This window comes from Alnus glutinosa, chromosome 13 (assembly GCF_958979055.1).
Source record: "Alnus glutinosa chromosome 13, dhAlnGlut1.1, whole genome shotgun sequence".
Lineage (NCBI taxonomy): Eukaryota > Viridiplantae > Streptophyta > Magnoliopsida > Fagales > Betulaceae > Alnus > Alnus glutinosa.
The window spans coordinates 20719580-20745905 of record NC_084898.1 but is presented as its reverse complement, the minus strand read 5'-3'; the positions used below and the strand labels follow the sequence as shown (position 1 = coordinate 20745905).

Sequence of the window (26326 nt, the reverse complement as noted above, 5' to 3'; positions counted from 1 at the left end):
TACTTTGGGAAGGAAAGTTTACAAGGCAGCTAAAAAATCAAGAAGTGTCACTCATTTGATTTTGATGGATGCAGGTTCTCGTGCAGTAGCTACTACTTCTGCACAAATTGAGGCGGTTGGCTTGGCCATGCCCCCTCCAGACATGATCACTTTTGTCCTGGAATTGTAGAGGTTTGGCCCAAGCCTCTACAATTCACAGTCTTAGGGCTCTTATCAGGAAACATAATCCTAATATTTTGTTTTTGTCTGAAACAAAAAGCTTCACTTTCGGTTTCAAACCCTATTTTGATTCAACTGGGGTTTTCTTTAATGGTTCATGCACCTCCCTCTGGTTCTAAGGGAGGTCTTTTGCTTGCTTGGCGAACAGATGTTAATATTGTCAGTTTTTATGTTTCTTATAATATTATTTGTGTTTGGTACTATTCAGATGATCCTTGTATTAAATGCTTGCTTACTTTTGTATACAGCCTTCCTTACAAGAATTTATGTGCTGAATTTTGGAATGCAATGAATAATTTTGGGGCTTCTTATAATGATCCATGGTTTTGTATTGGGGACTTTAATGTCATTATCTCGCCTGATGATAAATTGTGTGGTCGGCCTTTTGACTTTTTCTTCAAATTCGTTTACTGATTTTATGGATGGTTATGGAATGATTGATTTAGGGTTCTGTGGAAATCCTTATACTTGGTCCAATCACAAACAGGGCTCCAGTTTGATTAAGGAGCGTCTTGGCAGGGGTACTGCAAATTGCAATTGGATTAATTTTTTCCATTCTTACTCGGTTGTTCATCTTCCAGCACACACTTCTGACCACAGTCCTCTGCTTCTTAATTCCAACCTTCCAGTCCAATCTCTTCCTCGACCTTTTCGGTTTGAGGCTTTTTGGACTCGGGAACCTACATGTGGTATTGTTATTGATGAAGCTTGGTCAGCACTTATTGTTGGCTCTCCTTCTTTCTGTTTGACTCATAAGTTAAAGATCACTAAAGCGGCTATCAAATACTGGAATAAACATTATTTTGGTAATATTAAAAGTAAACTGGATAGCACTCTCTCCCTACTTGACAAGGTTCAATAAGCTTCGTCTTCGGATTCCAATTTGGCTATGGAGCTCTATCTTCAGGAATTATTAGATGAATATTTAAAACATGAAGAATCTCTTTGAAAAACAAAGTCAAGAGAGTTATGTCTCACTGCTTATGATCTTAATTCTAGATTCTTTCATACTAGTACTTTGATTCATCGGCGTCGTAACTCTATTTCTCTTCTCCAGACCCCAAATGGTGGGTGGCTTTCTGACCGTATAGATATTGGAAATTGTTTTGTGACTAACTTCAAACATCTATTCACATCTACAAATCTCTTATTCCCTCCTGAATTATTGGATCTCTTTCATCCTGTTATCTTGGACTTGAATAACATTATTTTATGTTCCATCCCTGAAGAAGCTGAAATTTATGAAGTTTTGCTAAGTTTGGGTTGTGAAAAAGCTCTTGGTCCTGATAGATTTACAACTTTATTTTATGTTAAATATTGTGATTGCATAAAATCCAATGTTCTTCAGGCTATTGGGAATTTTTTCACTTCAAATCAACTACTTAGAGAACAGAATCACACCTTCATCGCCTTAATCCCCAAAAGGCTGGGCCCTTCGGTGGTTCACCATTTCCGACCTATTAGTCTTTGCAACATCATGTACAAGATCATCTCAAAGCTTCTGGCTAATAGGCTTAAGCCGCTCTTGTCTAAATTTATTTCTCCATTTCAAACTGCTTTTGTTCTAGGTCGACATATCCAGAACTCTCTCATGAGATGCTCCACTCTCTTAAATCGAAACGAGGACGCGGTGGACTTATGGCAATTAATATTGATATGGAGAAAGCATTTGACAAAATGGAATGGGATTTTCTGCTATCTATCATGGAAAAACTGGTCTTTCATCCTAAGTGGATCAACTGGATTTGAATTTGTATTACTACTTCTTCTTTCTCAATTCTGTTAAATGGTTCCCCTTTTGATCTTTTTGGGCCTTCACAGGGTTTGCGTCAAGGTGACCCTTTATCGCCTTTTTTTTTTTTATTTTGGGTACAGAGGTTATTTCAAGACTCCTTCACCAGAATTTACAGGGTTATAAAATCTCAAGGGGATGTCTTCCACTTAACCATCTATTGTTTGCGGATGACCTGATTATTTTTACTCATGCTAATTCTCTCCAAGCAGGTATCATAATAGATTGTCTAGCCAAATATAATCTTTGGTCTGGCCAGTCGGTGAATGTGGGAAAGTCAAACATTTTGTTCAGTCCAAATACTTTACTTTCCACAAAGGTAAGCATTTTGGATTTCTTCCCTATACTGAAACTCCACCTTTGGCAAAGCATTTGGGTCTTCCTATGTCTTTTGGAAGATCTAAACAGTCTTCTTTTATGGATATTATGGATAAAGTGCACAACAAAATTGAAGGTTAGAGATCTAAAACCCTTTCGCAAGCTGGAAAGTCTATTCTACTTAAAGTGGTGATATCTTCTATTCCTTCGTATGCAATGAGCTCATTTATTTTCCCATATATTCTTTGCCATCGTCTAGACACAGCTTTCAAGAACTTCTAATGGGGTTTTCCCAAAGGAAAAAATCATAATCTTACTCTCAAATCATGGAATTCCTTATGTCTGCCTAAGGATTAGGGCGGTATGGGTTTTCGTTTAATGAAAGACATCAACATATCCCTTATTACCAAACTTGGTTGGAAAATTCTTTCAAATCATGATTGTCTTTGGGTCTCTCTTTTCCAAGAAAAATATGTCAAGTATGGTTCTCTTATCTCTAGTCCTTTGGGTTCGGGCTCCAATGTGTGGAATGGAATTAAATCTATTGTTCCCCTATTGAAATCAGGCTCCTGTTATGTTCCACATGTCTCGAATTCTCTGGCTATCTGGTTTTCTCCATGGATTCCCATAGTGCCGAATTTTCATCCTACTCCACGGGTTCTAGGATTGGTTGCTCAACATCCTTTAGCAATTTCAGATCTTATCCATCTTGATTCTCTGACTTGGAATCTGTCTCTTCTAAAGTTTTTGTTTGATTTTTCTTCTGTGGCAAAGATTTTAAGTATCAAAATTAGAACTCTTTTTGTTGCTCTTCTATGGACAGCTTCTTCCTCGGGGTGTTTTACTACAAAATCAGCTCATCATATTTATACAGTTCACAGGCCTCTCTAACTTTCTCCAGTGTTGCCTACTAGTTGGAAAGGTCTATGGAAACTTAAGCTTAATCATCGGCTTAAACTTTTCCTCTAGAAAATGGTTTGGAATACTATTCCAATAAAGTCTCGTATTTCTTTATCCATACATTATGGGTTGGATACATCTTGTTCTCTCTGCTCCCATTCTAATGACACCCTGTTTCATTTATTTTCCTCTTGTCCTATTGCGAGAGTCATATGGAGAAATTCTTTCTGGCCTATGGATATTTCAGCATTGCATAATTCTTTTATGTCTGGCTGGTTGAGTATTATTTTGCATCCGAAGATGATTGGTATTCCTCTTGTGGATACCCACCTATTTCAAATCTTTGCTATGGTTGCTTGTGGTAAGATATGGTTCTCGCGTAATAAGGCCTTTCATGAAGGATTGATTCCAAATGCTTTATCTGTATCTTCTACAGTTAATCAAGTCTCTAGGACTAATTTCTCTGCTTGGTCTAATAAAACTACTTCAATGAAGCAAGTATGGAAGAAACCCTATCTTGACTGCTTCAAGATTAACTATGACACATCCATTTGAACTAATTTCTCAGTACAATCAGCAATATGTCGTGATTCAAATGGATTCATTCTCAAGTGTATTACTAAACTTAGTCCACCATGCACGCCCTTGTATGGGGAAGCTACTGCTGCCCTTCTTGCTGCTCAACTCTGCTCTTCAATGCAGTTGTCTCATGTTATTTTTTAAGGTGATTCTCTCACAGTCAACCTTTCCATCAACAATCTGACAATCACTCAAGATTGGCGTATCTCGTCTATTCTCTCGGATTTCTTTTCCACCATCCCATCTTCAACTAGTTGGTTAGCTAGTTCTATTAACCGAAGCGCAAACTTCTGTGCCCACCATGTGGCTAATTGGGCCGTAACTAGATTCTCTTCTAGCTGCATTCTCACATTTCCTTGTTCTTTGTTTTCTGGAACCATTCCTCCATGTTTTGGAATGTATTCCACTTTCCTTTTTAAAGTTCCATAATTTTTTGTTTTCTCCTGTTGTACTTATATTAAAAAAAATAATAAAAAGAATAAAATTTATTACAAACCGGTTTGTATGAAATTTTGTCTAAATTCAATGTTTCATCCCAAATCAATAACAATCATTTTAAGAGCCACACAAATTTGAAAAGATAATAATAATTTTTTTAAAAAAGAAGAAGAAGAAGGAGAGGTCCTTAACCTAACTTGTAAATTTAGTCTATTAAAAAAAAATGGATAACTTCACAAAAGGGTATCGAACTATATGTCATTTTGAGATAATGGTACTAAACTAGCAAACGTATAAAACTAGAGTATTCAAGTTTCCAAACGTCTCACTTAAGGGTACTCTGTTAGGATTTGCTGTTAAATCCTAACTGAGTACCCAAAATATCCCTATTTTTTTTAGGAAAAAAAGAAAAAAAAATCATAGAATCTAGGTGTTGGTCAGAATTTAACGGAATTTGCAAAAATACCAATGCCTGAATCTTTGAAATTGTTTATAAAAAAATAAACACAGGGGTATTTTGAAAATTTTTGCAAGATTTAACAGCAAATCTTAATGGAGTACCTTTTAGTGAGACATTTGGAAACTTGGATACTCTAGTTTGAAACGTTTGCTAGTTGAGTATCCTTATCTCAAAACGACATATAATTCGATATCTTTTTTGAAGTTAATAAAAAAAAAAAAAAAAATTGGTAGTCTTTTAATTTATTTGGTCTAAACGGAACAATAACCTGACGAAAATAGCAAACGGCGACTCTTTTTCTCTTCTGGAAAGATCCAAACCGAAAGTAGACATTCCGTGCGTGCTACACCTAATCCAGCGGCAGGATTCGTGGCGCCACCTAATTGCGTGCATATCCAAACAACCCCACCTAAGCCGTCAGCATCCACCGAATATTCCAATAATTTTATTTCTCCAAAATCAAATAAAAAAGATAAGATAAGATAGAAATCATAGAATACGATGCCACCCACTCACCCAATCAATGTTTTATTTATTTTTTATTTTTTATTTTTTATTTGAACAACACCCAAGCAATGTTATGTCCCACTCAACTCAACACATATTTCTGGTCCCAATACAACTCCCCGCCGCCGCCATACAGCCTGCAACTAATTTTTATTTTTTATTTTTTTTTTAAAAAACCACATTTTTAAATCACTCCATTACCGACTTTTGCTCATCCATTATATTAAAGAAAATGCTACTAATCCCTGTATACGAAGCCACGATCTTATTTGATTGGGAAATAGTATAAATATTTTCTTTAAATTATTATTTAAATGTTAATGTTCTTTCAAATTATTAATTGTGTTAATGTCATTCTTCAAATTATTAAAATATGTCAATGTTCTCCCTAAGACCAACAAAAAGACAAAAATAACCTTATAAATTCGAAAATAAAAAACAATAAAACTAAAACTAAAACTAAAAAAGAGCTTTTTAAAAAATAAATAAAATCAAAGAATTTTTTTTTAAAAAAAATGAGAAAGAAGGAAAAATTAAAAAAATTAAAAAAACGAAAAACTAATGAAAATTATACAATTTTTTTTTAAAAATAAACGAAAAAAATAAAAACCTGTTTATTTATTTATTTTTTTTTGTTTTTGTATAAATTTTTGTTATTTTGGATTTTTTAATAATTTTTTTTTAGTTTTTTTTAAATATTAATATTTTTATAAAGGGTATTTTTGTCATTAGGGGGGACATTGACATTTTTTTCGATAGTTTATAAAGGAGGAGATTGACACAATTGATAATTTTAGAGGACATTAACAATAAAATAATAGTTTGAGAGCATTATGTGTTATTTTAATCTGTTGTTTTACGTGATTTATGTCTTGAATCTTCTGAATTTTATTTTTCACAATACCCACAATTTAAATGCCTCGGCACAAACAAAATAGTGAGAGAAATTTCTTTCCTTTTTTTTTTTTTAGGAAGTAACAGAGAACTTCATTAGAATATAAGCCCCAGGGGGATTACACTTGACCAAAAGGCCAATACAAATACATGAGAAGTTCATACATGCCCAAACGCAAAACACCACTGCCCGAAGGCCAATTGTGACCAGAGATAAAGAAACTCCACCCACTAAATCTGGAAAGACCCGACTTAAAGCAACAACCAAAAGTAGACAGTGAAAAGATCCAGAATATACAAAAAACAAAACAGGTACTCAAATTATAAATAAACATTACAAATAATAGACTTTAAGCCCCTCTGAACAATAAAGCCCAACTTAGCACATAAAAGAGAGACAGATCTAGCAAAAACGCCACCAAACAATCTAAAAAATGTCTAAAAATTACATAGGTAGAATGTAACAAAAAAAACACCGTGAGAAATTTCTTTTAATCATTTTCACTCACACAATATTATAAGTGATTTTCACATTTTCCATGCTTACCATCATTACAAAAACATTACTTTTTTTTTTCTCCCTCCATTTAATGCGTTCGTAATGCACAACTCATTTGTGGAGTGTAGTTAATACCTTAAAAAGAAAAAAGAAAAAAAAGAAAAAAGAAAAAGGTTGTTTGTCTGGTCAGTTAAGTTACGATGGGCGTCAGCCATGAGCCATTAACGTTTAAAATAAGATTTATCTACGGAACTTTTAATAAATTCTTTGTTCTCATTATTTTTTTTTAAGGTCAAATGATGATCCAAATAACAGGTTAGCATCCATTAATGATAAATATTTATTATTGTCGGATGCTATATCTATTCACACGGATTGACTTTTCGTACCAAATGGCTCTTAATGAGATCCGACATTGAGAAAATATCTGCAATAATTTAAATTTTTTATTTAAAAAAAAAATTATAAGTTGGCGTAATTGTTAGATCGATTATTAAGTCGTGAAGATCACGTGCATCTGTTAAGAGGAGTATCTAAGCAGTAAAAAATTATTAATTATAAAAATTAAAAAACAAACAATAATTGTGAAGTTGACAAGTGATATAAGCAAAATCAATAATCAAAAGAAAAAACCAATTGCCTACAAAAAATCTTTGCAATAATTCAAGGATAAATATTTTAAATTAATCAACCTATTAAATTAACATATATTTATAGAGGTAATTTTGATGTACATTTTTATTTTTCATGTGTTTTTTTAATAGAGTATGTTAATGTAAGTTTAATATAGTAGATTTTTATAAGATTTTTCTCCAACCCAATTTAATGCTCCGTTTGTTTGGGCGTAAAATATTTTTTGTATTTTTCGATGTTTGGTGCAACCGAAAATTATGGTTAATGAAAATCATTTTCAGTTTGCTCTTAAAAACTTCTTTAATTTTTAAAAAACGATTTACAATTTTAAAAACCGTAAATTATTTTCTAGCAACAATAGCCGGAATTTTGGTGAAAGTGGCTAGAATCCTGCTGGCTAGTGACAGAATCTCGTTGTTAAAAACATTTTGCAACGAAAAACAATTTACGTTGAAACAAATAGAGCATAAATGAAATTCTATCCGTGATCCAACCGAACGCTCTTTCAAAGCTATAAAGTTTGAAGACGTATATTAGATCAAATTCCTATTTTGGTGGGTTCTTTTTCTTTTTCTTTTTTCTATCCCTCCAAAAACTACTTTTTTAAATTTCCTTTGTAAAATATATTGTAAACATAAATGTCTCTTACCAAGTACAATTCCATTTCACCTTTGCAATTTAAAGTTTTATGCAATCAAATATGGTGAATTTTTCAAACAACTTATTAAATTACTTTTTATACTATCTAGTGTTATTTTTTAATTCTAAGCTATCTTCTTCTCTTCCTTCCCAGATATAGGAAATATACAACTAACAACACATTACACATATTATCACAAGAGACCTATTACTTATTCAATTCCTGTCTAACTCTTATTTAACACTTTATTCAAACAAGTTATTATATATGTTCTCCTATACGTGGATCCTAAATATATGATGGTTGATTATAAAAATAGTTGTTGGAGTTGGATATGAGTTAGAAAAATATTATTTCTCATTATCACAAACGACAATATCAAATTATAATTAGGGTCGAATTGGTTTTGCAGGTTTTAAAATGTGTGATTTGAAAATACGATTTTAAAAAAATACAATTAAGTGTTTGGTAAGATCATGATGTGGCATTTAAAATTGCAGTTTGACGTTTGAAAAAAGAGAAATGCTATTTTTCCTTTTCCTGTCAAACTCTCATCTAACATTTTTTCGATCTAATTATTATATATGTTTTTCTACATGTGGGTCCTATATATCTAATGATTGATTTTTTTAAAAAAGTTGTTGGAATTGGACAAGAGTTGGAGAAATAAAAAACATATCTCTTAAAAAAAAAAAAAAACACAGTCCCTCACCTTCATTTGGACATGTTAGACATTCATCTCAGAACCATTTCAATATAACAAAGTTTTAAATTTAACATTGGATTTGTAGGAACTAATGTGGCGGATTTGAAAAATGAGATGAGTAGGACATTGATTTGTATCATTTTCCTTTTTTAAAATAAACATACATCCTTAACCATTTCATGCCCATCTCCATATAATCAAGTTTAAAATTTTAATAAATATACTCTCAAATGAGACACTTTTCATAATTTTATCACTACAAAAAAACTAAAATTAAAAAGAAAATTATGCTAAACGCTTAAAATAATTAGTTAATCGTTTATATCTAGGGTATGTGCCTATTTATAGGCAAAGATATAGAGCAAAACCTGAATTAGGTTTACTACTCCCACTTAAACTAGAAGTTCATGTTGTTTTATTTTATATGAGAGTCCTATCTTTATTCAATTAGAAGTTAAACTATTGATCAGATACTTTTAGAAGTTTTTATTGGACCCGAATTAAGTTTATTATCCAAATTTAACTTGGATTAGGATTATTCCCAACAATTACAAATAAGATACTTTATTAATTTTTTATTGCTTTATTTCTTTTCTTCTTTTTTAAATTCGAAAGTATCTAAAATTAATTTATTATGTGATTGAATTATATTAAATTTCCTTAATAATTTTATTGCCATATAGATCTCAATCACACCTTTTGCTCTTGTAATAATCTCAGTTCAAAGCCAAAATTAGCGTTAACTACGAAAGAAAAAAAAGAAAAAGAAAAAAGAAAAAATAGAATTACCCAATATGTTACCGTTGTGAATGCGATTAAAGTTAGAACGGAATTACCTTGCGTGGCCACGTGATGGGTGACCAACCAGCGGGCCATCATGACCGTCCGCGTCAGCAAAGAAAAACACATCGCAGCGTAGAAAAGCCGGGCCAAGATAGCTATAAAAATTAGGTAAAGGAGTAGTAATATTTATTCCTTGGTTGTTACGGAGCGAAGGCAGATCAGATTTTTGGGGGAAAGGCAATTCGGCTGTAACCACAGAGAGACGCTCTGGATTCCACCTCTTCCGTCCCTGGCGACGGTTCTTATGCCGCTTGGCTTTCAGGTCCTCTCTCTCTCATATTTGTCAGATCTGATGTATTTGGTTCATATGATTTGGTGGTTAGGAAGTTTTTGATTTAGGGTTAGGGTTTTGTTTGTGGTTGTTCTGAATTTGATTATTGGATATTCTTGGTTTCTCTGTCTGTCTTATTGGATAATATCAAGGATTTAGTTTGATTGTGCGGATTTTTGGGGGTTTCGGAATTACCGCGGTTTTTTTGTGATCATTAAACAATTTATTTTGTGAAACTTAGATATTTCGTGGATTTGATATCGCTTAGGGTTAGGGTTTTGATGCGGTATGTTTTTAAGGGTTATGAACTGGTTTGGATTGTTCTGAACTTAATTATTGAATTGTGTTTGATTGATCAGGATTTCTGAGAATTGAATTGGGAGTTTCGGAATTGTCTATGTTTTTTTGGGATTGAATTGCAGGGATTTCTGTTCAACGTTGTTCGTGTGACTTAGATATGTCGTGGATTTTGTCGCGTAGGGTTAGGGTTTCCTTATGATATGTTTTAGGGTTATACCGTTATAAATTGGTTCAGATCTGGATTGGTAAATGGGTTTCGGCTGATTGCAGTTGTGGCTCCTTGACTCATTACTCGTATTGTTAATTTGAGATTGTCATGTGCGATTGATTGTTTTACTATTTACTGTAATATGTACGAACAAAATTGTTTTAGTACTTTTTTTTTTTAATTATTATTATTATTTTTTTTAATTTTTTTATGGTCATACCATTAGATGCGATTGCTAATGTGCATGCATGCTGTTTATTGTTTATCCATCCATGTGTCTGGTTGGTTACGTTGGTTAAACACTATGGCAGGTGTATTTATTGTTTTTGGAATTTCACATCTTGGAGTTCATTCAGCATGCAGGTTTATTATTCTAATATCTTGTTTGTTCTGTACTCATCTTATGGTTTTGAGCCCTTCATTTAATTTCGTCAAGAATCTCTGTTGTGGTCTTCAATTTAATTTGCGTGTAAAGCAACTGTTTTATCCTTCTTTGTAACTACATGTATCAAATATTCATTGGTTTTCCCCCGCTTTTTTTAATTCATACCATGACATGCATATCTTTGGTGGGTCAGTGTTGAGCGTGAACAAGAATAAGCTGTTTTTATGTTATAAATTTTGGTTGTATGACACGTTACACATACTGTAGCTTTAAAATTGTCTGTTAAATATAATATTTCTCTGGTTTCACCTTTTTTTTGTAACTACAGTTTTTGGAACTTGCTCTTGTTATTCTTTGCCATAACACACCACATAGTTCACCTTTGGATTAACTTTTAGATATCATTTAGTTTTATCCTTTCTGCATGATTATATCTGCTCTGAGCTTGAAAATGCTATGAATCTTTATATCAGGTTTTATCGGGCTTGGATTTAAGGAGCTTTAGTATCCTTCTTAAGATATGGAGAAAGTGTGCTTCTGGTCAAAATGCTACCAGTTTAGGGTTTTCTCGTTCCAGGAAGTGCTTGACTGGAGGTTTCTCGTCCTTGGAGATTTTCTTCTGGTTTCCTTTGTTAATTGCACTTAGTGGTCAGATCTTAAATGAATATTGCAGAAGGCGTAATGCCAGTTTTTTCTGAGATAGGTGTTGGATCTTTAGCGCACTTGTATAAGTAAGTTCTCTCACTCTCTCTCTCTTTCTCTCTCTCTGGGGCCTAAGTCTTTGTGCGCAATATAACAAATTTTTATTTGATAGTGCATTGCTGATACGCCATCCAGTAAAAAATTTTGGGAAAACGTCTTCCGGGGTACAGCACTTATCAGGCATCCTTTTTTTTTTTTTGGTTTTCTGTATATTTTTTTTATTCTAACTCATTTAATATTGCTCTAACCTTTCTAATCCTTCTTCCCACAGGGTTAAAGTCTGCCGAACGTGCTTGGGGATTGCTTATCATAGTTGATATTATATAGGCAATCGTGTTGAATCAGTGAAGACTGCATAGTTCCTTGTTTAATCGTGCATCCTGATGGGTACTCTTTAAATTGACAAGATCTAATTTTAGCTGAAGATTCTGCAACAACTTCTACGTAGTATAGATGAGGTAGCTATTAGTGAAGTTTTGAACCCTTGGGTGACTGTGCTTTGAGCTAAGGGATCCTTCCTGTTTGTTGGATCATTCATTTCTGGCTCGCTCCTTGATTGGCTTCAATATGTTCTCTGGTATTTGTCCTTTCTTATCGTCTATCGTGTGCTACTGTCTTGAAGTTGTGGGTTTAGCAATAAATAAGGCTGTGCAGCCCGCCCATCATAAATGGTGAGTTCAGCTGGACCAGCAAGGCAGTATAGTGTTTTTCATACTGAAGATAAATACTATATATCTTTTGTGTGTTCTTGGACTTTCCTTGAATAAAGAGGAGCTGCTTTTGTTCCAGAAGAATGGAGAGGTGAGTTGGTTTACTGTGATGCTTTATGGTGTTTGTGTGTTGTTGTGTGGATTGCTTATACTAGGGTTTTGGTCTATTCTAGGTTCAACCTAATTAAGGAAGTTGGTGATGGAACATTTGGGAGTGTCTGGAGAGCTATTAATAAGCAGACTGGTGAAGTTGTAAGTGTTTTAAGCTTCATTGCAACTAGAATATTTAGTAATGTTTCTTTTTTTTGAAGTCACCATTCGTTCTGTTTGTGACAGGTTGCAATTAAAAAAATGAAGAAAAAGTATTATTCATGGGAGGAGTGTGTAAATCTGAGAGAAGTGAAGGTAATATGATCTGCTATTTTTCTTTTTCCTATTTCTGGCTTTGCACTATTGCAAATACATCATCGATTTCTTCTAATGGCAGTCGCTACGTAAAATGAATCATCCAAATATTGTGAAGCTCAAGGAAGTCATTAGAGAGAATGACATCTTGTATTTCGTCTTTGAGTACATGGTTAGTGGCATTTCTTTCCTTGACAATTTCTTGCTATAAATGTGTGATTTGATATTTAATTGGTTATTTACTTTTAGTTGCTTAATAATGTTTGTACTTTAGGAATTCAACGTATACCAACTCATGAAAGACAGAGAAAAGCTTTTCTCTGAAGCTGAACTCAAGAATTGGTGTTTTCAAGTTTTTCAAGGTCTTGCTTACATGCACCAGCGTGGATATTTTCATCGTGACCTTAAGCCAGGTAATTGTCTATGTTGGTGGAGTAACTCGATTGGCAGAAGAGAAACCAAATATATTTCCGAAATATCTGTGGAAGAACATAAATACCCTGTTGCCTTTTTTTCTTAATAAATTATTATTCATCAAAGGCATAAACACCCGGTTGAATTTATAACAAATCAAAGAGTCATTTTTTGTGGGGTATATTGCCAAAAGATATTTTGGAAAATGTATGGGTGCATTTTGATTCGTAAAAAAATGGTGCATTTTGTATTATATTAGAATTTGTTTTTAATGTTTGCTTAAACCATGTGCCCCATTTCTTATTGTATTTGAATATTTTTATTTTGCTGCCAGTTTCTTTTGTTGTAGTTTACAACTAATACCTGCTAACTTCTTTGCAGAGAACTTGTTGGTCACGAAGGACATAATTAAGATTGCTGATTTTGGTCTTGCTCGAGAGATCATCTCACAACCACCGTATACGGAATATGTCTCGACACGCTGGTTGGTGTTTTCTTGTCCTTCTAATGTATGGACCTCTGCTTGTATATTTCATGTGGTATATTGACTTCTAATATGTGAATATTGCAGGTATCGGGCCCCTGAAGTGCTGCTTCAGTCATACCTGTATAGTTCTAAAGTTGGTAAGTGTTGGTTGGAATGAAAGTGTGGTTGCTTATATAGATGCCAACTGTTCTGTTGATGTAGTACTTACGAATGATTATGCCTTTCATTTAACCTCTAGATATGTGGGCAATGGGGGCTATCATGTCTGAGTTGTTCACTCTCCGACCTCTTTTTCCTGGTATTAGGTACGTGTATTTTATTTTCTAAATATTGTACAGCCCTTTCATTTGTTGGTTATTATTGTACATGGAGAGACTTACCTGGCAATCAATTATGTTGATTGATTTGATGAGGGATAAATTTTACTTGGAAGCATATAAATATTTTCCAGATGCACTTTTTATTTTTTATTTTTTCCTGATAAGTAATTGCAAGTTCATTAAAAGCGCAAAGACGCAACCATTTTCTTTTTTCACTCTGTGATATTCTTTCTATTGCTTGTCTTTTTGTATTTTGTTTTGAATCTGTCAAAAGGTGGAAATTCGATAAATATCTAGATAGAGACATGCTAATTGGATAGTCACCAAGTGGTAGTGAATCATGTCTTCTTTACTACTATTGCAGTGAAGCAGATGAGATATACAAAATATGCAGTGTTCTCGGCACTCCGACCAAGGATTCATGGGCTGATGGACTTCATCTGGCTAGGGATATTAACTACCAGTTTCCTGAGGTCAGTTCTGCTTTCCTGGGTGTTGTGCATGCAGTTTATATGCATTTATCAAAGGACGTGCTAGATTCTTGTAATTTTCAGTTGGCATGCTCTAAACATAATGAAAATAGTTGCTTATATTTTCCAGCTGATTAATTCGTAGAGTGCTTTTTGGCTGGGTCCTGTTAGCCAGATATGCTAAACACAGTTATTTTCTTGTCATTTTATGATTTGAATGTAGAGGAGCATTACCTAACCCCTTTGAGGAAAGTTTTGATTTGTCACTTGACACTTGACACTTTGTTGTTTTTATGGAAGTTAAAGAGAAAAAAATCCTTGACTTTTCAAGTTTGCAAGCCAAGTGACTAAATGTAATCCCGTTTTTTATTTCCCTGTGAACAGCTCAGTTTGATTGTATTTATTAAAGAAAAGTACATGGGTTTTTTAGTTTGTAAGCTTAGATGACCATTTGTGATTGTATCCCTCATGTGAACACCTGGGTCTAATGTTTACTTATTCCAGAAAGTACAAACCTTTAATACTGTTTATAACTGGGCATTTGCAGTTTGCGGGTGTTCATCTTTCTGTATTGATTCCCTCTGCAAGCAATGATGCGATCAGCCTTATTACAGTAAGTACCCTTGTATAGAGAACTGAAGCTGTTTCCTTCTTTTTCTGTCCCTATATAGTAAGATGATTGATTATATTATGTTCTTTTGATTGTTAAAACATTGAGAATTTGAACTCCTCTATTTTCCTTTCTATTACTATATAGTTCCCCAACAGTTGCATAGACTTACACCTTGTTCATTCTTTTCCCCCCTTTTTTGTCTTTCTATTTTTCTGTTCTAAAACATCAGTCACTTTGTTCTTGGGATCCCTCCAAGAGGCCAACAGCTGCTGAGGCCCTTCAGCATCCTTTCTTCCAGGTAGGGATTCATCTTCATGAATCTGTGCAAGTGATCTTTACTTCGAGTTTGAGTGTTATGTGTCAAGTATTGTTGTTTTTCAATAAATATTGAAGCTGAACACCATTTGATGTGGCAGAGTTGCTTCTATGTTCCACCATCCCTTCGCTCCAGGCCAACTGTCAGTAGAACACCTCCCTCTGGTTCGTCTCACTACGGAATTGCCTAGTGTTCCAACTTCTCTATTGCTTTTCAAAAAATATGCGGGAAACTAACTTGATTGGTTTGTTGCAGTTGGAACAAGGAGAGCAATGGAGCAACAATCTGGTAGGAGACATTCAGTGGCCTTTTCTAGTTCAGAGTTCACTAGAAATTATCCTTCTCCTAAGTTACATGCTTCTTTAAGCACAGGTGGCTACTTCAATTTTTTTGGCATTTTAAATTATCTGACTTTTTTCCACTAATCTTTTATTTTTATTTTTTGGAGGTGTGATTAGGGGATAGCTCCTCTTGTGTCACGATCTTTATATGTTGTGCTTTAGGATACACATTTTGGGATATAGATACTGATAAGTAGGATTGGATAAATTCCAAACATATAGTTTGCTAGTAACATGATGTTCACAAAATGCGTCTGGCCCCCTGGAGTTGGATACATGAATTTTGCAAGGAACGTGTAGGTTTCTGCTACATCAACTTGGATAATTCAATGTGCTACATATAAGACTTGAATCTTCTACCACATCAATATTCAAGTACCGAACATATGGTACATTATATACCACAATCGTATACCTTCTAATCTTGATGCAAATATAGTAGTTAGATAGCATGGATAGTTTTAGGAAACTGATGCAAATGCTGTTCAGAGCAGTGTCTAGCGATTGATATTTTATCCTATCGGTTGATTCACATGTTGGTAGGCTTTTGGTGTACACTTCCCCTGGTTTGTACAATCCTAGTTCTCTCTGTTTTTCTTTAGTTTTTGCGGGTGTAGTTCAAGAACACACAAGGTTCCATTATCTGTAAAATATGCTTTTCTTTTGAAATTATGGGGTGTGCTATATATTCTTATCATATCCTAAATGGTCTTACAGGTGTGCAACGCAAACTTGATTTGGTTAACCAGGTAAGATGCTGAAAGCGATTCACTTTGCAAGTTAAGCGAATAGTTTTGTGTTGCCTACAGTTATATTTAATGTTCATTCTTATTTATATTTAGATTAGAATGAAACATGCATTGGTTAGGTTAGGTCTCATGTCTTGTTTTTTTTATGTCTGTATAGCATGCCTGTGGATCTTTTTTGTTTTGGAAGAACAAATAGGCAACTATAGCCAAGCTGATTATGTTAGGCCATCAATTTGTGTATGGTCTCATTTTTTTTTTTTTTGGCTTTGATTGTATTAACAAATGTAGTTGTCCTCAAAGAAGCACTTCCTAGTTAATTACATGGGCAAAGCTATTGTCTCTATATTTTATGCAAACTACCAGCACTGTGCCCCAGCTTCTGTGGCATTGTCCTGCAGAGCCTCTCTCTCTCTCTCTCTCTCTCTCTCTCTCTCTCTCTCTCTCTCTCTCTCTCTCTCTCTCCTTAATTAAGTCTTTTAACTTTTATGTTCACATGAAAGTTGATTGTATACCAATTGGGTCTAGGATGATGATTTTTTCTTGGAAGTTAAATGATGCAGTTGATAGTTGAGATGTTTGATAATTAATATTTATAGGAAGATTATTGAGTTTGAGTTAGGAGTGGCCATTGTTGCAGTTAATATGGAATATGAGTCATGTGGCTATGAGTGCATTTACTAGCTATTCATCCGAGGATTGCCTCTTGTGTTTAAAAAAACCCTACCTACCTGATGGAGGAAGAACATGACTGGTGAAATGGATATTACTGACAGTACTGCAAAGACAGTTTGGTTATAAGATTGTGTCACATGCTTGTAGGATCTGAAATACAAAATTGATCGGATGCGATTGTAACTGTCCTAGAACCATTTTTGTTATCCTCCCACCCCCTGTTTTTTTTTTTGTTTTTTTGTTTTTTCTTCATATTTTGTGTTGAAAAATAATGTATTAACGTCTTGAGGTTAGTCAAGTGAGGGGGCTAAACATTTCTGCACACATATCTTAAGAAAGAAGTTTTGCCAACTCCTTTGTTTCTGTTTTTGGTTGAAGGATGCAAGTAAGAATGACCAATCTCTAAAGAGTTCTGTCAAACAAGCAAGATATCGGCCACCGGGAAAGAACAGCCCAAGTAAGTTTCTTGACTCTATTGTGTTATAGCAAAAAATAGGTCTTATTTTAAAATTATTATTACAAAACATTACGAAATTAACCCCCGCACCCAAGAATAAAAATATAGAACACATGTACTTTAATTATTCTATATGTGTGTATATAGTTTGGTTTCTCTAATATGTTGTGACAATTAAGTTTGAAAACTCTTGGTTTTCAGTCTCAGTGAACCAGGGAAGGACCACCCGTGGAGTTTTGGATTCGACTGAGAAGTTGGCAAACATGACTCTTGGTCCCCCTCGTAGGCAGTATGTGGGGCAGCCTTGCCCTGCTCCCATGAAGGCTGGAGGAGTCAAATGGAATTCTGGATCTGGCGATATGCTTCTCAGGCCTGCCAAAGACATTCAGCAAGGCAGAACTTATGCGAGGAAAGTTGTGGGATGAATAGGATGCTCTTTTATGTCGTTTACTTAGATATGGAATGTGTTTGTATTTGCAGTGGAAACACAAAACCTGGATATCAGTCATTCCATTTCTTTATGTTTGAGATATTGGTCTGTCCTGTTGGAATATGTTTGTTGCTCTCGTGTTTGTTACATAGCAAGTGCTGGTGCTTTTGATGACACTTCTTCGATTTAGGTGAGCATGATTATTTCCCAAAATTATAGGGGGTATTAAGCTACAGTGCTGCGGCCTGTTCCTCTTGGATTAAGGCTGTCTTAATATTTCCGCTAGATGCGCGTAAAGAGCACAGGACAGGAAAATTAAGGTGAAGGCAGTGTTCCTATGAGTCGCGTCTTCCCTTTACCCCCTCCTCCTCCCTGTCTTCCCCTTTGTCAATCGAGTCTTTTATGAGGAAATTGATCGTATTTTATATCTCCAACAAGAGCTTTTAGGTTTTGCTCCGTTTGATTCGGCGTAATATATTTTTTAGAAAATGTTTTTCCCGGCCACTTCAGTGTTGGGTATGATTGAAATGAGTAATGTTACATATTATTCTTTTGTCATCTTTTTATCCTTTCAAAATTGATATGACTCTTAAAATTACCATTGAATCAAAATTTAATAATGATCTATCATAAATTTAATGGTGATTTTAAGAGTCACATCAATTTTAGAAAGATAAAAGGAGGACAAAAGAATTATATGTTTAGGAAGATAAAAGGAGGACAAAAGAATTATATGTTGCATTGTTCGATTGAAATTAGTGTTGGGTAAGACGTAATATATTTCGGTATGATTGGAGGTTGTGGTGGGGAGTTGCGGGTCGTTTCTCGCCGTTGCGATGGTTGATATTCGTTACTAGGCCAAACAATGAAAATTGTTTTCGGTGGAAATTGTTTTTATTTTGCAGAAAATGTTTTCCATTTTACATAGAACAAAAGAGTCTTAGGGCGGGAAACATATACATTTCCAGCAAATTTGAAGCGTTGAAGGCACAAAAATATGAGTCGAAAACACAAGAAATTAATTTGTTCCATCTGTCTCCATTATTTAAAAGAGTCTTAGGGCGGGAAACATATACATTTCCAGCAAATTTGAAGCGTTGAAGGCACAAAAATATGAGTAGAAAACACAAGAAATTTGTTCCATCCGTCTCCATTATTTAAAAGTAATAGGTAGCTGGAGGTTTTGAAGAAGATGATCTCCCGGGGCGGGCGTTGTGAATGTCAATTTTGTTGAGAGTTGAGATGGACCTCCTGAGGAAGAAGACGATACTTAATATGAAGCGTCTCAAACATCTTCTTCAACTCCAACATAAGCTCCGTCATCCGACTGTTTCGCTCGCCATAGTTCTGATGGTTGATTGTGTGTTGAACAGCCAAACACATCTTCAACTTGTTCACATTCTCTATTTCTTTCACTATCACCGAGTGTTTTGGGTTCCAGTAATTCGGCTTGCTCTCAATGTATCTGCATGCGTACAACAATGGCAACAAACGCATGCACTTCATTCCTATAATACAATGAAACCACCGAAATAATAATAATAATTAAGAGTAACTACTTACGCTTGTATCGCCTTCTTAAAAGACACGATAACTTCCATTGATGTCGATGCATCGATGCTAAAATCTATCGCGTCACACATCTCTGGGCTTCTGTAAAAATTGCTTATCGGCTTCGTAAGCAAAACCGAGTTAGGGTAGTAGATTTTCTCATTGTCGTATCGAAGGAAAACGGTCGTCAGAATGTTCATCTCTTCCACAATCATCTGTATAAGTGGAAAATATATGGAGTTAGAAGACCAAGTTTTTATGAGATGTAGTAATACACCATTTTTGGCCGGGTGAACTTAATTACCTGAACATCTTCGATGACGCAACGGTCGCCAATGTCAAAAGGATGCATGATGAAGACGAAGATGATGGACTCGACAATCGTCTTGCAAGTGTTCTGAAATGCGAAACCCAGAAGAACAAGCTGGGTAATAACAAACAAGATTACTTTGCTGTTTGCCAACTCCATCACCAAGAGGAAAACCACAAATATGATCACAATCACGATTGAACTTGCTAACTTGTGAAGCTGCTGGACTGCTGTCTTGGTATCATTCAATGAATGTGCCAGAGCTTTTCGTTCAAAATATGCTCGAACCTTGTGATTGCATGCAAAATCATTACATATTATCACCATTTTATTTATTTATTTTTTAAAAAAGGAAACTTAATTCAAGATTTTCATTTACTTTCAAAAGCTCTTGAGTACTTACCACCCAATTTCTGAATGAAGGCTTGGAAATCTTTCCGGTCTCAAGCGCTCCTTCAAAGAGTGGAAAAATGGCATGAATCTCAACCCTCATCAGAAATCTCATCAGATCATCCTCTTCAATATACCTTTAAAACAATTGATTAATCACATTATTGGGATATTATCAATAACATTGTGTTATGAGAATAGTGTGTAGTAATACTATGCAACAAAGAAGAAGAACAAAAGAAGAGATTGATAAAATTTATGTTGAACAAACTCTCACCGGTCGTCAATGGAGTTAATTTGGTAGAGTCTCACTACCAAAGAAAAAATAAATCACGCTAACAAAGAAAATAAATCTCCTCATTTGGAATTTACGGAAATCAACTTAAACTGTATCTATCATTTCCTGTGGATAAACCTCGTACTTATTGAGAATTTATTACTTGCGAAAGCCTGCACTTGGGTTTGCATATTTTTTGACACAGCAAACGCCCCTTTTTTTTTTTTTTTTTTTTTTTTTTTTTTTTTTTCATTTTTTTTTGGGAGAGTTTGACTTTTGATTCATGAAATTTGATAATTTGTCTTTCTTTTCGTTTGTCTTTTGGGTGCTTTGTGGGTCTCCAGAAGGGTGATTAGGAAAATGGATTTGAACGGGGAGTATGAAGATTTGAAGTTTTTTTTTTTTTTTTTTTCTTCATTTATTTTTATTGTTCTGGTTTGTTTGCCTATATCTACTAGAAGAACAAGCATGTACATGTTCGAGATCTCGCACTTCTAAGTGTACACTTCTTCCTGAGACAACAGTAAAAATCAAAATTAGATTTAAAATCCTATAATAATCTATCTAAAATCTAATGATGATTTTTATTTTCACGTAAGAATGTGCACGTAACAGTGTGAGAGTGAGAGTAAAAGCATGTATAGCATTTCTCAACCAATAAACTTCATGAAGGGACCTCGATATACCACAACTACGGTTATCAAAGGGTTGAGCTTGACGGCGCAAATAAAAAAATAATGATAATTCAAAGGGTCACATCAGTTCATTAGGCTTTTGTGATAAAAACAAGAAATAAATACTTACAATCAATGAGACTGTGGAACACTAGTTCTAGTGGTACATTACTAGCATAAACAAAATGAATTTTGGATCATTTCCATTGGATTATCTCAATTTACTTATAAAGTAAGGATATATTTATCTTTTTATATTTTATAAAAGATAATTATACCCTTACTTTATAAATAAATAGAAAGAAATTGAGAGGATCTTAAATGGAGAGAATCTTGTTCCAAACAAAACGATCAAACTTAACCCAATTTACGACATTAGGCTTTCGCATGGAAAAACCAAGTCAACAAACAAAAACAATTCAATAATAATAAAAAAAAAAGAGAAAAAGAGTAATATTATTTAGTAAATTGTTATATTACTATCATACAATTGAAATGACGCAACATCTTTGATCCTACAAAAAGAAATGGCAACATGAGAGTAATTATTATTATTATTATTATTATTTTTTTAAAAAAAACCCTATTCTGTCTGTCTTATACAACAGTTTTGAAAATAGGCACTTCTGAATTATGTAATTCATAACAAACCAAAGAGCTATATATGAAAGAAAAATAGGTTTTTTTTTTTTTTTTTTTTTTTTCAAGTATTTTACTTGGAGAGCACTCACAATTTAACCTATATAAAGGCATATATATATAGTCTGTGTTATTTTTCAATTAGGTTTTAAAGTATTAATCAAATTTCAGTACTCTTTCAGAATTATTTTCTATAATTTTTTTTTTTTGTTGAATAACTAGAATATTTATCAATCATTCTGAACTTGAGGCTTTCATAAACATGAACTCAGAATAAAGAAAATAAAAATAAAAATAAAAATAATGAAGCCCCGGCCCACTTATCTTCTCTTTTTGTGTCTTTGAGCTTCAAACCTCTCACAATAATGACTATATATAATTTATAATATAACATGAACACGTTTTCATATTCTTCCAATATATATTGCAATTGGATGTGCACGTTGTATAGTGGCCGGGATGGCTGCCCATCAGAGTCAATGGTGGTCCTGCATATATGCATCGATCATATGTAGGCTCACAATAACAGCCCCATGATGATGAAACAGAAGGAATATAATCAGTGGACACCTTACATCCACTCAAATTAGTCGGATAATACGTACGTACGTACGCACGCACCCACCCACAGATGGTGGTCCGCACCGGCCATTTTAGCCATTCTTGCATGCTTCTGGTTCAAATTAAAGTCGACTCACCCAAGGTGCCAAATCTTGGTGGTCCAATATAATGAATCAACCCCACTCAGGTCAAGAATCTTTTTGGTGCCTTTTTTGTTCGCTCTAAAACTTTTATCATTGACGATTACGACTACCACTCGTCGCAGCATTCTCTCACCCGTTTGCTTTTATTATAAAATAACTGTTTTGTTGTAAAACGAGAGAGAGAATGCTGTCAGGAGTATTGGTTGTAGCCGTCGATGATAAAAGTTTGGAAAAACTTCATTTATAACTCCGGATTTTTAATCACTTAAAAAAAAAAATGTACCTAATTTTAGAAAGTGGGAATTTAAGATATCCATTTTTTTAAAATTTTTTTTTTTCAATTTCCATTTACCCTACATTTCCTTCTACTTCCAATGAATCACAAGAAATGATTGTTTTAAACATGTTTTCTAATACTAATGTTCTTCATGTATACATTAATGTTGCTTAAACCATTGTTCTATTGAACTTTTTAGCGACTTAATTAAAAAGGTGTCCTACTATACTAGTGATCAAGTAATCCTTTGACTTGTTATTGATTCTAAAATATTTGTATAACGCTGATACACTCGGATTTTACCTCTTTGGGTTTGGGTCCGGCAGCCCATTGTATGGTGCTGATTAGCTTAGGCCTAAATTAATCAACGTAGCAGCATTACTTCCGCGGCGGCAGAAGAGTCAGATCAGACTGCTGCGAAGTTCTCAATCACCCCCTATTACCTAAACTAGGTTCAAACCTCGATATTGTCCGATCCGTAGCTTTTCTAGGGAGCTCACGCCGGAGACGGCGCAGTTGGCATTTAATGCCAACTGATATGTAACATAAGGAGGATTGCCGGAGATACCCCCTACCAGAGCTAGTGACCATGACTTATGGACAAACCACACGCAACCTAACTGGTCTATTTCAGTGCTTTTAGGTTTTCCTCATCATGAAATTGGCCGGCCGTGCAGATTTCGGCATTATAAAAAAACAAATTCAAAATTTCTAGTATGTGAACCATATATAATCACACATTATAATTTTTTTTTTTTTTTTTTGGGTGAAATGTCCAACTTAGTTATAAATGAGATGGCCTAGTTTGTCATCCATTTTGCTAGTTTTTTAATTGATTATATATTCTCCCACTTTTATCACCTTTCTCTACTCTCAATACGTTCGTCCTCGATCTTCTCTATCTCTCTCTCTCTCTCTCTCTCTCTCAAGAGAACCCTTATAACACAAAGGGAAGCTAGCTAATTATAATTAATTTAAAAGTATATATTAACTATTTCTAATATATACTATACCAGGAGGACCAAAATGGTGCATCTTTGTGCATTCAGTCCTTCCATTGTGATCATATATATAAATCCATTGATTTTCAGATTACTAATTAACAATCATACAAAAACACAAATGTACTTGTATATATAGACTGTTATACTACTGTCAACTGAGATGACGCGACAATAAAAATCAACTATTGTTAAAAAAAAAATAAAAAAAAAAATCAAGAGTTGATCAGTAAAACTGCCATATCATCTTAGTTGTATGACAGTCGTATAATCTGTGATTGCAATGTCCACTGTCTTATAAGATAGAGAAATTCTAGAGCTCCTTCTAATGTCCTTCTGGGGTCCGATTCTTTTATATTGACATGACATCCTATTTTTAATAAAAAAAAATTACAGTTTAATTAATTTCTTTCTCTTATTTTTATTAAAAAATATAAAGTATCGTGTCAGTATAGAATGACCGTATCCAAAAAAATACTAAAAAAAACTTTATCATTTCTTTATAGGATATCATGCAAAAGAACCAGAAAACAATAAAAAAAGGAAAAGAAACTCAGAAATTAATTAGTAAGGTATAATTTCAGTGTCATGCAACTCCAAATTAAGAGAGAGAGTGGGGTAATGATGAGAGATAAATTACTTGGCACCCGGTTTGGCAACGTTCTTGAAAATCTTCCCGGCGCAGCTCCTTGCCTCCCACTCGCTGTTAATCTCCGACTCCGCCTTGCCAAAACCATCAACCGTGTGTGAAATTGTAGACAGTCTGGTCGACCTCACGTAGCTTATTAGGCTCTTCACGCTCCATGTCGAGATCTTCTTCTGCATGCTCAGCTTCCTCAGCTCTTCCATGTCAATTTTCCTAGACCCCAACTTCTTCAACTTGAATTTACTACCTGCTGCAATATAAATTATTATTTTTAATTAACTTAAACTTAAAGAATAAGTGGTGATTGACGGGTACCTTCTTTCCACTTCTCTGGCATGGACTTGGATTGGTGCAGATTATGGCGGCGGTTCTGCTGATCTTCATGAGGTCGATATTCGTCCATCAATGGCGGACCCGACAGTGTCTCCAGTATGTAATGGTGAAAAACACTTTCTTTCATCCGATCGAAGTAGGTTGCGACGTGGAATGATGAGGCCATCATCTTCACAAGGATGATCTTGACAAGCCAAATTGTTGAACCGACGAGTACAGAAACCAGTGCCTGGAAAACTTTCTCGAGTATTTTGTTATCCTTGCGGACTTTGGCTTTGAACATTAAGGTCCATGCAAGCAAAACAAGACCCAACCAAACGCAGTTTTGGATGCTCTTTCTCAGCCCGTAGACGAAGTACAAAACTTTCTCTCTAAGCATGAAGTTTCTTTCGATTAAGAAGACTATGAACCCTATCACCCAACCGGAAACCAGCCGGCCGCTGAACGTGACCATCACCATTAAGCACCAATTCCAGACCGCCAAACCCCACATACTCATGTCTTTTAAGGATGCTATGGTGAGGGAAGAGATTAAGCATGTCATTATGATGATGAATAATACCCATTCCGCCAAGAGCCTCCACTGGACTTTTCGCTTCTTCTTTTGAGACCTTCTCGGTCTTGTTGTTTCTCCGTCGTCGTCGTCATCGTCATCGTCATCGTCATCAACTTCTTCATCATCATCCCACTCGTCGTCGTCCATCAGAAGGGGTTCATTAATGTCGGCGACGGATTCGGGGATCGTCTTGTATAGAGGTGGGTGATTGAACTCTGCCAATCGAGATTTAGGTTTAGAGAAACTGAGACGGCGTAGGGTTTTGGTTCTTGCAGGATTTTGAGGAGTCTTTTGAACATCTGTGGAAGTCTGGTCCTTGAACTCGGCAGCCATGGATGGAGGAGCTCTAGGATTTTGTTGGTCCAGGATGAGAACAACCTGATCGGGCTTTGCTCTTTCCATCTCTTGTTGATGCATTTATCTACCTCTTCGATCTCAACTATATAAACAGGAAGTACTTTTCCAGAAGCTTGTCCGGCCTTGACAACATTATAAAGAGTACCTGCTTTATGACCTTTATTTTTGAGTCCCTCAGTTTTATTTTTTATCAAATTTAGTACTGATGGTATATAAAAAGATGGAAATAGTACTTCCGTCTCATTTTCTGTCCAAAATTAACGTCTAGCCACGTCACCCAACAGGTGTCGGCGTGCATGCGCGACACCTATCCCCGTAATATAATTCAGCGCTGACGTGACTATCATTTTTTTATTATTATTTTAATTATTTCTTTAAAAAAAAAATAAAAAAAAAATCTGGGGGGTGCTCTGTCACCCCAAGGCCATTTTTGGGGTGGCCGAAACCACCTCCATTTGGCTTGGGGGTGGGTCGGCCATCCCTATTAGGCCTGGGGGTGGCCGAATCACGAGCCAAAATGGGGGTGGCCGAAACCACTCCCATTTGGCTTGGGGGTGGGTCGGCCACCCTCAAGGGCCAAAATGGGGGTGACTGAAACCACCTCCATTTGGTTTGGGGGTGGTTCGGCCACCCCCAAAAATGGCATTGTTAGCCACCCCCTTGGCCAAAATGGGGGTGGCCCAAAGGGGTGGCTGAGCCACACCCTAGATTTTTTTTTTAATATATATATATATATATATATATAATAAATCATTAAAATAATAAAAAAAAAATGATAACCACGTCAAAGTTGAACTGTATCACGGGGACAGGTGTAGCGCATGCACTCCGACACCTGTAGGATGACGTGGTTGAACGTTAGTTTTGGACGGAAAATGAGATGGAGGTACCATTTTCGTCTTTTCATATACCACCGGAACCAAATTTGATAAG

General features: G+C 35.0%; 2 protein-coding genes across 2 annotated transcripts; one reads left to right on the top strand and one right to left on the bottom strand.

The window, feature by feature from the left end:
• The first annotated feature begins 9532 nt into the window (after positions 1-9532).
• On the top strand, positions 9533-17854 carry LOC133853690 (cyclin-dependent kinase F-4). The gene is made up of 19 exons (XM_062289691.1): positions 9533-9690; positions 11066-11323; positions 11407-11458; positions 11566-12095; positions 12178-12256; positions 12341-12409; positions 12492-12581; positions 12684-12822; positions 13205-13307; positions 13395-13447; positions 13549-13615; positions 13995-14103; positions 14648-14713; positions 14943-15011; positions 15130-15193; positions 15285-15401; positions 16088-16119; positions 17170-17248; positions 17450-17854. Exons 4-19 carry the CDS (start codon positions 12088-12090, stop codon positions 17671-17673), a joined length of 1368 nt encoding a protein of 455 aa, XP_062145675.1. The 5' UTR covers positions 9533-9690; positions 11066-11323; positions 11407-11458; positions 11566-12087; the 3' UTR covers positions 17674-17854.
• Positions 17855-18626: 772 nt separating this feature from the next.
• On the bottom strand, positions 18627-25521 carry LOC133854657 (mechanosensitive ion channel protein 10-like). Its single transcript, XM_062290902.1, has 6 exons — positions 24463-25521; positions 24142-24394; positions 19943-20066; positions 19534-19827; positions 19242-19444; positions 18627-19143 (listed from the first exon to the last, which is right to left on the bottom strand). The coding sequence occupies exons 1-6, from the start codon at positions 25451-25453 to the stop codon at positions 18900-18902; spliced, it is 2109 nt and encodes a 702-aa protein (XP_062146886.1). The 5' UTR covers positions 25454-25521; the 3' UTR covers positions 18627-18899.
• Positions 25522-26326: the final 805 nt, after the last annotated feature.

Excerpts from the sequence above, each read along its gene's own strand:
- LOC133853690 (XM_062289691.1), top strand. Across the intron at positions 13,616-13,994 it reads CCTCTTTTTCCTGGTATTAG|TGAAGCAGATGAGATATACA; the intron begins GTACGTGTATTT and ends CTACTATTGCAG. Across the intron at positions 15,402-16,087 it reads ACATGCTTCTTTAAGCACAG|GTGTGCAACGCAAACTTGAT; the intron begins GTGGCTACTTCA and ends ATGGTCTTACAG.
- LOC133854657 (XM_062290902.1), bottom strand. The coding sequence starts at position 25,453 with ATGCATCAACAAGAGATGGAAAGAGCAAAGCCCGATCAGGTTGTTCTC. Across the intron at positions 24,395-24,462 it reads GCCAGAGAAGTGGAAAGAAG|GTAGTAAATTCAAGTTGAAG; the intron begins GTACCCGTCAAT and ends ATATTGCAGCAG. Across the intron at positions 20,067-24,141 it reads GTTGCCAAACCGGGTGCCAA|GTATATTGAAGAGGATGATC; the intron begins GTAATTTATCTC and ends ATTGTTTTAAAG.